Raw genomic sequence first — 13604 nt, 5'->3', positions numbered from 1 at the left:
TCATTCCAAACTGATTGCACATAGTTTCCTTCATCCTTGCTCACTGGTCTGGATTTGTTCTCAATCCTAAACATCTCAACCTTAAACTTCTTTATCTTTGTTTTTAAATCCTTCCATGGTCTGTAATCACTGCCAGCCCCAGAAGTCTTCAACGCGTCTCTGAATCCACCCTTTCATTTATTCTTGACTTTAAACACTTGTTCATGACCAGTTACCAGGCTGGCAAGTGTAAAGTCTCCCCCCAAACTTTACCAAAACTTGTAAAGTCCTTCTTAGAATGTAACTCCTTGACCCCTTGTATGGCTTGTTATAATGTAAGAGAAGATGGCGGCGCGACGCAGCGCGCAGCGGCCACTCCGGGATGAATATCTGTTATCTGTCAAGTAGAATGCCGTGTACAATCCTGATTTGATGGAGACGGATGTGAGAAGCACGGAGGAACATCTGGTGAAACTTCTGAAATGCCCGTTTCGCTGCCGCTGCTACTGTGTGATCGAAAAATCTCTGGGAGGAAGGCCCCGAATCCTCGGCTTTGCCTGTTGCTTGGTGGCTGGGACCGGGGTCGAAGCGCTCGGCAGAGACGGTGCTCGGTGCTCAGTGTCGGAGGGCTGGTCGGAGGCTCGAAGTTTTCGGACGTACTCGGAGTTGGCTGTGGTCGGGTGCTTCCAGGGTGCTGCATCAGCAAGTTTGCGGCGCTGGAGGTTCATGGCAGGAAGAATTTTTCTTCCTTCTACCATCTGCGTGAGATGATGGGCTATTGGGGACTTTGAGACTTTTTTTTACCGTGTCATGGTCTGCTCTTTATCAAATTACAGTATTGCTTTGCACTGTTGTAACTATATGTTATAATTATGTGGTTTTTGTCAGTTAGTCTTGGTCTGTCTTGTGTTTCTGTGATATCATACTGGAGGAACATTGTCTCAGTTCTTAATGTATGCATTACTAAATGACAATTAACGAGGACTGAGTGTCCTCATAATCTAATCTAAAATTAAAAATGAAGTATAATTGGTGACAGGTATGAAGAGGTTTCAGGCAATCTCTTGAATATGAAGCTTAGATTGCCAAAGCTCTTGGAATGTTTTTGGGCACAATCATGAGAACAGGTGCTAAATAAGTGTATTTGTAATAAGATACTTCCCTCCCATCCTCAACCCAACACCTAGTCCCTTTCTTCCTTGACACAAATAGCTTCCACAGTTTCTTGTCAATTTTGAGAGCTTTTGACTCGATTTTCTCTCTAGTGCTGAATCGTCATTATCTGTACTGGTGACCTCCAGCTTCCTCTTAACTTCTTATTTAGTGGTATGCTCTCTATAGGAGGGCCTTCCCACATGCTGAATGCTTAAAATTTGCTGCAACGTTCAATTGTCAGTAGTTTTTTTCATAATGTGATGTGGAGGTCCATGTCTGTCAATGACATCAAAGTGTTTTATTAAGTTCTTATTGGTGCGAGTTTTCTGGTTGATGCAAATTTACTTGCAGAAAATATGTGACCCCAAGTTTACACCCAATTGTGAAATATCAGAACCATGCATAATAAACACTCTGTTTTGTTAAGATTACATGGCTCAAAAGCACAAACAGGAACAGCATGTTCTAAAGGATAACAAAGTGGGAAACAGTTCAAGGTTATGGAGTTTGGGAAAGAGATGAAAACCATTTTCAGAGATTGATATAAAGAAGTTTGGGAGAGTGATGAGAAATATTTTGAGAGAGTAATGTGATAGAGCCTTCGACATCTCTGGAGAAGGCATTAAGTCATTAGGAAACCAGCCATCCACTGGTCTAAAGTGAAAACTGAGCATGTATTTGTTCAAAACAGTTGCAAGAAACAAATTTGCAAAATATTTGCTCCTCGAACTCTAATTTATGGCTGATATTCCATCTAATGTGATACCAAAATCTTCTTTACGACAAAAATGGCTTGATTAGCAAATCCGGCACTGCAACTCAGCAGACGCAGTTAAAATCAAAAATAATCGCAGGTGCTGGAAACACAAAACTAAAACCAAAATTGCTGGAAACACTCAGTAGTTCAGACAGCATCTGTGAAAGAGAAATGAAGTTAATGATTCAGATTAATGACCCTTCATGAGAACTGTCTTCAGGCCAGGTTCAGTGCCAGATCTCTATGTGTAATTGATCTCAGCTTGGGTGAAGATATTAGCTTCAATATGCTTCCGCTGATTGAATTTGAACTTATTTAAATCTTACATTCATCTCACAGCATGAGGGAGTAAATACCTTTGCATTATGACTCCTTCACAATATATAGACATGTGAATTTGAGTATAATGGCTTGTAGAAAGAAGCTGTCCCTTAGCCTGTTGGTCTTGGCTTTAATGCTGCGGTACCATTTGCCAGACGAAAGCAGCTGAAGCAGTTTATGGTCGGGGTGACTGGAGTCCCTGATGATCTTCCAGGCCTTCTTTACACACCTGCTGCTGTAAATATCCTCGACGGAGGGAAGTTCACACCTACTGATGCGCTGGGCTGTCTGCAGCACTCTCTGCAGTGCCCAGTGATCAAGGTTGGTGTAGTTCCCGTACCGGGTGGTGATACAGCCAGTCAGGATGCTCTCAATGGTGCCCCTGTAAAAAGTCTTGAGGATTTGGGGGTTCATGCCGAACTTCTTCAGTCGCCTGAGGTGGAAGAGACGCTGTTATGCTTCTTTTTGCCACACAGTCGGTGTGTACAGTGTGTTGGAAAAGGTAAATATAATGGACTACAAAACAGCTTACTGGCAGCACAGATTCTGAGTATGTTAAGATGGATTCCTGATCTCACGATCTACCTTGTTAAGGTCTTGCTCCCACTACTCTTTCCCTGTAAATGTAATACTTTATTCTGCACTGTGTTATCGCCTTCCCTTATACTACCTCAAGGCACTGATGTGATGAAATAATCTGAATGGATGGCATGCAAAACAAAGTTTTTCACTCTACCTCAGAGCATGTGGCAATAAGAAACAAATTTATCACGTAGGATATAATACGCCCATGAATGGCCAATGGGAGGGCATGAGCATTACTGGATAATTACTGTTTTTTTAAATCAGACTCCCTTTTCACACCCCCAAGCACATTTACTCTCTGAATGTATTTCCTTTACTCTTGTACTCTGTAACATTCCAGTCTGCCCATTACTAGAGCCCAAGTTTGGGGGTCTTTAGATTCCAAGTTCCTGAATTCTCCCTCTTTACCTTCCTGCCTCAACAACTCTCGTTTGCCTTAAACCCACACCTGTCACCAAATGCCTAGTCATTCACTATATCTTCTTTGGCCCAGTGTTTCTGGTCACGTATGTGGAACACCTTTGGAATATGAAAATAGGTTAAGAGGCCTATGTAATTGTAAACTGCAACTGTTATTGTTCAGTGGAGACAATATATCTTAGAAACCATAAACAAAAATCACAGCATGTAAAAGCTTAAAAGGTAATTTTATTTGCTACCGGTTTTAGTTAATAAAATAAGACTGATATATTCAAGCAAAGAGTCATATTCAGTAGATGAATTAATGGCCACATGTCTGAATTTATGCACTTGTTTTAATCATATTGTACGTGATCAAATTTATAAGGGTAGGATTTTTGGTCATTAACAGAAAAAAATGTAATGCTTTTTAAGACAAGGAAAAACATACACAAAAAGAATTTTTATTTTGTGCAATAGAATATTTACTGCAAGACATTAACAAGTGGGATAGAAGCAAACAGGACCAAGACATGTCTTAGTTTCTGATCTGCTGGCTTGTTAAAAGTATGTTAAAAACGGATCTTTTGGTCAATCATATCACTTGTTTACAATTGTCTACCACTACATGGAAGCAACGGCTTTTCAAAGATTGTTCACTGCATCAGTCTCCAGTCAAAATGGTAGACACTATAAGCCACTCAGCTCAAATGACACCACACTGTCTACTTGCTCGAAAATGAAAGAAATAAAAAATAACCTGGAGCAAAGTTTCAAACCATATATAAAGTCTGTATAGCTGAGAAGGATAGAGACATACTGGTCATGATTTTTGGTGAAAAAGGTAATGTCAACCATTAAAAATAAATATTTACACAAATATAACACTCCTAGACAATTTGATTTATACACTAGCTGTGGTAAAGAATTAATCTATATCTACAGTGTTGCAGTTCCAAGTTACAGCCACTATAAATTGCACAAAATATAGGTCACACAGCAAAGACTCATTATTTACAGTATGAAATATAAAAATTTTAAAATATGCTATATAAAAAACTAACAATACTCTACGTATGTACAGTACATATACTCTAGTTACTTCCCATTTATCACTTGGGTACATTTTAACGTCCTTTTTAATGCAAGGGATATCCCACTGTCCCTTTCATTTATCGGAATGCTCATGAACGTTATCTGATTTATTGACTCTATTTTGGATTTTGAGGTTGATATATCTGCTTCTGTGTGAGTTGTTAGCAAATCGATTGCAGCAATAATATTGTAGCAGTCCAAAGCCTCAGAGGTGAAAATGACTTTCTTCACTGAGTATGTGAATTTTCCATTCAGAGCTGTTAAAACAAAATGTTATAACAAGAATAAGCACATGTAAATTAAGTCACCCATGCAGCCATAGACCCCATAGAGTTAGAGGGCAATTGATGAACAGAATCCACCCAACTCTTCCAAACACTCAAGTGTACTCATGGAGTGCATTTGCAGTTTCATTGATCTTGTTTACAGTTACTATTCTATAGATTTGATGAGTATGCCCGCAGAAAAAAGAATCTCAGGGTTGTATGAGGTGACATATATGTATTGTGATAATAATTTACTTTGGAGGGCAGATGTAATCTAAGGCAAAATTTTTGATTGAAATTAGGTAATTTCTGATGGACATCCAGGCTCCACTCTTGTCTCTATAATTTAACACCTGGATAAAATCCTTCAATATAAACTTAAACTTTTTCCTACTAATACCCAGAACTAATAACTTTTCAATGGAGATAGTTTCAAACTTCCATAATCTTTTGTGTAGAAAGGGCTGACTGGTATCAACCCAGAAGACACAATCTGCAGTAAAGAGGAAAGTTTAAAATAAAACAAAGCAGAGAAAAAACCTTGGCACCCCAGTACAAAAAGCAGAAAAGATGGGCAATAGCTCAGCGCAGGTCCCATAGTTTAGATGCAAAAGCTTCATTGGATCTTCTTGTAATAAAAACAAGTCCTCCATTGAGGGACTATAAAAATAGATGATTTCAAAGTATTTACTCACCTCAAGTTAAATCTTGATGCAGCAAAAGGAAGTCATAATGGCAAATCATCTCCAACACGGGTAAGAAATAGATAGAGAACAATCAAGGGACAACTGACAACAAAGAAGAAAAGGGGAACAGCCAAAAAAAAGCAAAGTCAGATGATTCTACTGGGGAAAATAGATTTAAATCCTGGTTTATAAAAGATCTCCCAGAAAAGTTGTAGTATGCAGTAGCTAGGAAGAAAGTAAAACCATCAAATGAACAAACTTTAAATTTTGAACTTTTTTAATTCATCCAGGATATGACCATCACTGAATGTGGCATCAATTGCCCAACACTAGTTGCCCTGAGGTGGTGGTAGGTCTTGCTTGATATAGTTGTGTACATAACTACCACACATCTGAAACCATTGGAGTCACATGTACACTGGATTGTATAATGAAAATACATTTTCCCAATGCACATTTATGAAGTAAATGATGTTATATGACATTGTGGCAAATTCACTTGCACCTCTTTACCACTGTTGATGGCCAAATCAAAGGAGGCGATGAATCAGCGTATAGGAAAGAGACTGAAAATCTGGCAGAGAGGTTCCACAACAACAACCTTTCACTCAATGTCACAAAACCAAAGAGCTGATTATTGACTTCAGGAGAAGGAAACCAGAGATCATGAGCCAGTCCTCAGCAGTGGAGATGGTCTGCAACTTTAAATTCCTCAGTGTCATCATTTCAGGAGACCTGACCTAGGCCCAGCATGAAAGTGCAACTACAAAGAAAGCATGGCAGTGCCTCTATTTCCTAAGAAATTTGCAAAGATTTGGCATGACCTCAAATACTTTGACAAACTTCTACAGATCTGTGGTGGAGAAAATATTAACTGATTGCATCACAGCCTGGTATGGAAACACCAATGCCCTCAAATGAATAATCCTACAAAAAAATAGTGGATACGGCCCAGTCCATCACAGGTAAAGCCATTACTGTTAGATCTTTGAAGGAATCATACAATTGCTCCAAATCTTCTGGGCTTTCAATATAATTTTGGAAATATATTCTTCTCAGGTACTGTATATCCACAATTTCTTTTTGGAAGTTATTATTTCCACCAACTGTCAAAGAGTACTTTTGATATTCTACAAATCTGATGACACAAAACATTTCTTTTTATCCAACACACACCAAAATGATGGATGAACTCAGCAGGCCAGGCAGCATTTGTGGAAAAGAGTAAACAGCCAACATTTTGGGCCGAGACCCTTCGTCAGGACTGCTTGTTTACTCTTTGCCATAGGTGCTGCCTGGCCTGCTGAGTTCCTCTGACATTTTATATGTGTTGCTTTGGATTTCCAGCACCTGCAGATTTTCTCGTGTTTGTGGTACATTTCTTCTCATCACCATTTGGATTCTTTAGTCAATTACTTTTAAGTGAGTTCTGTCCAATTTCTTGAACTTCCTGATGACAGAAAGAGTTTCTTGCTAATAACTTCATCAAAGATACTTGTAATGGCAAACTTTCTCTGTTCTAAGGAGAAAAATCTCATCTCCTCTGCCCATCTAGTTAGCTGAAACCCCTCTGCTCCGGCAAGCTGTGAAGAAGATTTCCCCACATCTTCACTGAAGTCTATACATCCGTTCTAGCATGTGCTGCCAGTTTTGTACACAGTGCCCTACTGACTTATAAAGGCTTTGAATAGCTGTCCTCATTTTTTTAATCTGGCTCAGGATCTTAAAAAGTCAAATCTTATCTGCCCTTATTCTAAACATTAGTGGTTTAAGTGCTTTGAAGCCCATCCACAAAATTAAAATTATCTTCCTGCCAGATACTTGTGATTGTTGTCAAAAGAAAGGTCATTTCAGGTTAAGACAGGGATCCCACTCCATTCTACAAAGGGAACACAGTTAATAGCTAACAGCCCGAATAAAGCACCATGATTAATAGCACCATTTGAAACATGCTAATCACCTCTGTTATCTTCCCAGTTAGGGTTATTGTTTAGTAAATCACTACTTACACCTGCTTAAATTCATTAGTCTGATTAAATCTCAAAGATACTTTGATTTATAAAAATCTAGTTACTTACTGAACTATCTTTGCAAACACAGTCAAACCAGTATTGTTACATGTGAGACTCTACACTGCCTAGAGAGTGAAGGAAAGGAACCAAATTAAAATTACTAGCTGGCCAATGCTCAGAAGAATAACTTACAGCTTTGTTGGATTAAAGATGGAAAATGTAGATAGAGCAACATCCATTAATGTTTGAATACTATATTTTAAGCACATGTCACCTTCTTTATCATATCTTGGAAATCAAGTGACAGTAAGGGCTATGATACCGGAAGGAAGGTTCCAATTGTGTAGAATTCTTCTATTTCTTTTTTGACAAAACTCTTATTCTGCTCAATCAGGCAAAAGTGCCCAAAATCATTAACAAAGGGTTTAACAGAATGAGGAAAATAAAGAAGATGTGAGAAAACAGTAGAGAGGTAAAAGAGACAAGGATAAAGAAAGAAAAAAAGAAAGAAATGGAGGGCTATTAAGGATAAGAGGGAAAAAATGGAGAATGGCATAAGATGGATTTTACTGTTTTTAAAACCAGTAAAGCATCAACAAATATCATTTCACAAAATTGACATAACCTCTCATCCAAGTTTGCCACATCTTGACAAATCCAATAATTGCTTTAGAGTTGGAATCATTGATCACACTCAAAGATTTGCTTTGCTGATAACAATCAATTAAACAATCAATATTAACAGGGATATCGAGGAGCAGATGGGGAAACAGATCCTAGAAAGGCGTAATAATAACAGAGTTGTCATGATGTAAGATTTTAATTTCCCAAATATCGATTGGCATCTCCCAACAGCAAGGGGTTTAGATGAGGTGGAGTTTGTTAGGTGTGTTCAGGAAGGTTTCCTGACACAATATGTAGATAAGCCTACAAGAGGACAGGTTGTACTTGATTTGACATTGGGAAATGAACCTGGTCAGGTGTCAGATCTCTCAGTGGGAGAGCATTTTGGAGATAGTAATCATAATTTTATCTCCTTTACAATAGTATTGGAGAGAGATAGGAACAGACAAGTGAGAAAAGCGTTTAATTAGAGTAAGGGGAAATATGAGGCTATCAAGCAGGAACTGGAAGCTTAAATTGGAAACAGATATTCTCAGGGAAAAGTACAGAAGAAATGTGGCAAATGTTCAGGGAATATTTGTGTGGAGTTCTGCATAGGTACGTTCCAATGAGACAGGGAAGTTATGGTAGGGTACAGGAACCATGGTGTACAAAGGCTGTAATAAATATAGTCAAGAAGAAAAGAAGAGCTTACAAAAGGCTCAGAGAGCTAGGTAATGTTAGAGATCTAAAAGATTAAAAGGCTAACAGGCAGGAGATTAAGAAGGAAATTAGGAGAGCCAGAAGGGACCATGAGAAGGCCTTGGTGGGCAGGATTAAGGAAAACCCCAAGGCATTCTACAGAAATGTGAAGAGCAGGAGGATAAGACGTGAAAGAATAGGACCTATCAAGTGTGACAGTGGGAAAGTGTGTATGGAACCGGAGGAAATAGCAGAGGTACTTAATGAATACTTTGCTTCAGTATTCACTATGGATAAGGACCGTAGTGATAGTAGTGATGACTTGCAGCAGACTGAAAAGCTTGAACATGTAGATATTAAGAAAGAGGATGTGCTGGAGCTTTTGGAAAGCATCAAGTTGGATAAGTCACTGGGACTGGATGAGATGTACCCCAGGCTACTGTGGGAGGTGAGTGGGGAGATTGCTGAGCCTCTGGCGATGATCTTTGCATCATCAATGCAGACTGGAGAGGTTCCGGAGTATTGGAGGTTTGTGAGTGTTGTTCCTTTATTCAGAAAGGGAGTAGAGAGAACCCAAGGAACTATAGACCAGTGAGTCTTACCTCAGTGGTTGGTAAGCTGATGGAGAAGATCCTGAGAGGCAGGATTTATGAACATTTGGAGAGTTAAAATATGATTAGGAATAATCAGCATGGCTTTACTGAATTTCAGCAAGGCATTTGATAAGGTACCCCATGCAAGTCTTATTGAAAAAGTAAGGAGGCATGGGATCCAAGGGGACATTGCTTTGTGGATCCAGAACTGGCAGAAGAGTGGTTGTAGACGGGACATATTCTGTATGGAGGTTGGTCACCAGTGGAGTGCCTCAGGGATCTGTTCTGGGACCCCTACTCTTCATGATTTTTATAAATGACCTGGATGAGGAAGTGGAGGGATGGGTTAGTAAGTTTGCTGATGACACAAAGGTTGGAGGTGTTGTGGATAGTGTGGAGGGCTGTCAGGGGTTACAGCGGGGCATTGATAGGATGCAGAACTGGGCTGAGAAGTGGCAGATGGAGTTCAACCCAGATAAGTGCAAAGCGGCTCATTTTGGTAGGTCAAATATGATGGCAGAATATAGTATTAATGGTAAGACTCTTGGCAGTGTGGAGGATCAGAGGGGTCTTGGGGTCCAAGTCCATAGGACGCTCAAAGCAGCTGTGCAGATTGACACTGTAGTTAAGAAGGCATATGGTGTATTGGCCTTCATTAATCGTGGAATTGAATTTAGGAGCCGAGAGGTTATGTTGCAGCTATATACAGTGACATGCAAAAGCTTGGACACCCCGGTCAAAATTTCTGTTACTGTGAATAGTTAAGTGAGTAGAAGATGAACTGATCTCCAGAAGTCATAAAGTTAAATATGAAACATTCTCTTCAACATTTTAAGCAAGATTAGTGTAATATTTTTGTTTTGTACAATTTTAGAGTGAAAAAAGGGAAGGAGCACTATGCAAAAGTTCTGGCACCCCAAGAGATTTGAGCTCTCTGATAACTTTTACCAAGGTCTCAGACCTTAATTAGCTTGTTAGGGCCTGTTGAGGAAGAAGTCCTCTTTTTGTGTGGCATAATTATTCACCCAAGAACTTTCCTTCTTGTACAAGCATCCTGAAAATCCAGCAGATTCTTTTAAAATTGAAGTATGTAAAAGCCTTTGCTTAAATGTTAAGAATAAATGTTTGCAAATCACAGGACTAGTAAGTCAGCTATAATTATTAGAAATATTGACCTGTTGTCAATGTTAGTCAATAATCAACACTACACAAAATTCGGATACTTACTGCAGTTATGTATTGGTTCCGTGCCAGTTTAGCCATCTGTATCTTCGGAGAAAGATTTGGGGATGAATCATTGCAAGGCTTATTAGAGTCAGGATTAGATGCTTCATCGGAAAATGTCTCTGTGGAAAACTGAGACACATAGTTGAGAGTTGAGCCACTGATGCTTTCTGCAGACGTGCATTGTGAAGAGGTCTCCGAGCTCTCTGTGACTTAGACAAAAGAATGGAAGTTCAGTATGGCTTAGTTTCCTTTAGGTGACAGTCATCACTTTTAGAAATGTATAAATCAGAATTGATCCAAAATGGCTGTGCTACAACATTAAGCAGGATTTGTCTTTCAAATTCATAGTTGATTGTCTAAGTACAATAGTTACTTCATTTCTAAAGCTTTTTTTGGCTAAAAAGTGCTTCAAGACATAAGTCACAATGATTATACATAAATGTAAATGCTGCTGAGTTTTTCAAGCAGTTTGCTTTCTGCACATAAATGTGGGCCTTGCTCTTTTTTAAAAATAACATCTGCTACATGTGGTATAGAAGGCATACTATTTCAAATTTCTAACCACATCATAGGAGTTGGATGAAAGAGACTTTATTTTGAAAGTTTTAATTTCTTTTTTGTTTTATAACAAAACTTTACTTTGTTTTACAACAGGGAGAATCAATATGATTTCAATTATTCTGATGAAAGGTTATCTTGTGGCGACCCACTTTCTGCGCAGGCGAACCGGCTCACAAATAGCCAGCGCGCGGGGAGAGACTTTGGTAATGCACCTCTGATGTCATTTCCGCCCGGAGAGGGCGGGCACTAGGGATTAAATGCCAGTGCCACAATGTTTGAATAAACTAGTCTCAAAACGACTTACAGACTGCGTGTCATTGTCTCTAGCTCTGTATGTAGTACATCGCTACATTGGTGACCCCGAAGGTCCAAACGGGATTTGGACCAAAGATGACCAACTCTTCATCTGTTCACGCAGTGTCGCTCAAACTGCCGACTTTCTGGATGCTGCGACCACGCGTGTGGTTTAGCCAAGCAGAAGCCCAGTTCCAAATTCGGCAGGTATCCTCTGATTCCACGCGTTACTACCACGTGGTGAGCGCCCTTGACCAGGAGACAGCCACCCAGGTTGCGGATTTCATACAGTCGCCCCCGGAAGAAGGCAAATATGAAGCACTTAAAGCACTGCTCATTGGGACCTTTGGCCTCTCATGGCGTGAGCGAGGTGCCCGCCTGCTTCAACTGGACGGTTTGGGAGACAGACTGCCGTCAGCATTGAGGAACGAGATGCTGGCCCTGGCTGACGGACACAAGCCCTGCCTCATGTTCGAGCAAGCATTCCTAGAGCGACTGCCCGAGGACATACATCTGCTGCTGGCCGACACGGATTTCAGCGACCCCCGGAAGATGGCGGCCCGGGCAGACATGCTGTGGAAAGCCAAGAGGGAGAGCGTGGCACCCGTCGGTCAGATTATCAGGCCACGCACCCAACATCAGACCAGACCAGGCCTGGCAGGGGGGCACACACAACACAGAGGCAGGAGCGAGGAGGACAGTGAACAGTGGTGTTTCTAACACCAGCAGTGGGGCACAGAAGCCCACCGTTGTCGCCCGCCCTGCAAGGGCCAGGGCCAGTTGCCACTAATGACTATGGCGGCTGGCCACCAGGACAGTCTCATGTACATCTGGGACAAACAGTCGGGATGCCACTTCTTGGTCGACACCGAAGTGGAAATCAGCGTCTTGCCCCCGACAGGGTACGACACCCGCAACAGGAAGCCAGGACCCACCCAGAGGGCTGCAAACGGCAGCATGATACGGACCTACGGCACCCACACAGTGCAGCTGCAGTTCGGCGCCAGCCGATTCACGTGGGACTTCACACTGGTCGCGGTGGCCCAACTACTCCTGGGAGCGGACTTCTTGCGAGCTCACAGCCTGCTGGTCGACTTGCAAGGGAAAAGACTGGTACATGCCGAGACTTTCCAGACGTTCTCCCTGGGTGAAGCCAAGTTGCCGGCCCCACACCTGGACTCCATCACGCTGTCGGACAACGAATTCACCAGAATCCTGGCGGACTTTCCATCAATTCTGGCACCACAGTTCACGGCAGCCATGCCCAGACACGGGGTACAGCACCACATTCCGACCCAGGGACCACCCCTCCACGCCCGCGCACGAAGGGTCCCCCTGGAAAAGCTCCGCCTGGCGAAGGAGGAGTTCAAGAGGATGGAGGAATTGGGGATTGTACAGAGGTCCGACAGCCCATGGGCCTCACCCCTGCACATGGTGCCCAAAGCAGCCGGGGGTTGGAGACCATGCGGCGACTACCGCAGACTGAACGAGGCTACAACTCCAGACCACTACCCCGTGCCGCACATACAGGACTTTGCAGCAAACCTGCACGGGGCAAGAATATTTTCCAAAGTAGACCTCATCCGGGGATACCATCAAATCCCGGTGCACCCTGAAGACATCCCCAAAACAGTACTTATCGCCCCATTCGGCCTGTTCGAGTTCCTCCGAATGCCGTTCGGCCTGAAGAATGCCGCACAGATGTTCCAGTGGCTAATGGATGCGGTGGGACGCGACCTGGACTTTGCGTTCATCTATTTGGATGACTTCCTTGTAGCCAGCAGTAGTCATCAGGAGCATCTGTCCCACCTCCACCAGCTCTACTCCCGCCTGAGTGATTTCGGCCTCACGATCAACCCGGCCAAATGCCAGTTCAGTCTCGATACCATCGACTTCCAGGGCCACAGGATTACCAAAGACGGGGCAACACCTCTGCCCGCCAAGGTAGATGCGATCTGCCACTTTGCCCGGCCCAACACGGTCAAAGGCCTGCAGGAGTTCGTTGGTATGGTGAACTTCTACCACCGTTTCCTCCCCTCAGCAGCCCGTATCATGCGCCCTTTGTACACCCTGATGTCGGGTAAAGGCAAGGACATTACTTGGGACGAGGAGGCCGCGGCCGCTTTCGTTAAAGCCAAGGAAGCCTTGGCAGATGCCGAGATGCTGGTGCACCCCAGAACGGACGTTCCGACCACCCTCACGGTGGAAGCATCCAACACAGCAGTCGGTGGGGTGCTGGAGCAGCTCATCAAGGGGAGCTGGCAACCCCTGGCGTTCTTCAGCAAGCACCTACGACCACCTGAACTCAAGTACAGTGCCTTCAACCGGGAGCTGTTGGCACTGTATCTGGCAATCCGGCATTTCAGGTA

At 42.3% G+C, this 13604-nt stretch overlaps 1 protein-coding gene across 5 annotated transcripts in view; it reads right to left on the bottom strand.

Annotated features, from left to right (window-relative positions):
• Positions 1 to 3644: 3644 nt before the first annotated feature.
• plekhg4b (pleckstrin homology domain containing, family G (with RhoGef domain) member 4B) overlaps positions 3645 to 13604 on the bottom strand; it is a 300679-nt gene continuing 290719 nt past the window's right edge. For 4 of the 5 annotated variants that reach the window (XM_073024173.1, XM_073024175.1, XM_073024170.1 and 1 more), the window contains 2 exons: positions 10381 to 10589; positions 3645 to 4548 (listed from right to left, as the gene is read on the bottom strand). In XM_073024173.1, the coding sequence (XP_072880274.1) occupies positions 4543 to 4548; positions 10381 to 10589 (215 nt within the window). In that variant the 3' untranslated portion in view covers positions 3645 to 4542. The remainder of the gene's footprint in view (positions 4549 to 10380; positions 10590 to 13604) is intronic. The other variant, XM_073024172.1, reaches the window with a different exon arrangement.

The sequence above is a fragment of the Hemitrygon akajei genome, chromosome 20, assembly GCF_048418815.1.
Source record: "Hemitrygon akajei chromosome 20, sHemAka1.3, whole genome shotgun sequence".
NCBI lineage: Eukaryota > Metazoa > Chordata > Chondrichthyes > Myliobatiformes > Dasyatidae > Hemitrygon > Hemitrygon akajei.
Note: the sequence above shows the minus strand (reverse complement) of the source record. Positions and strands in the feature narration are given on the sequence as shown.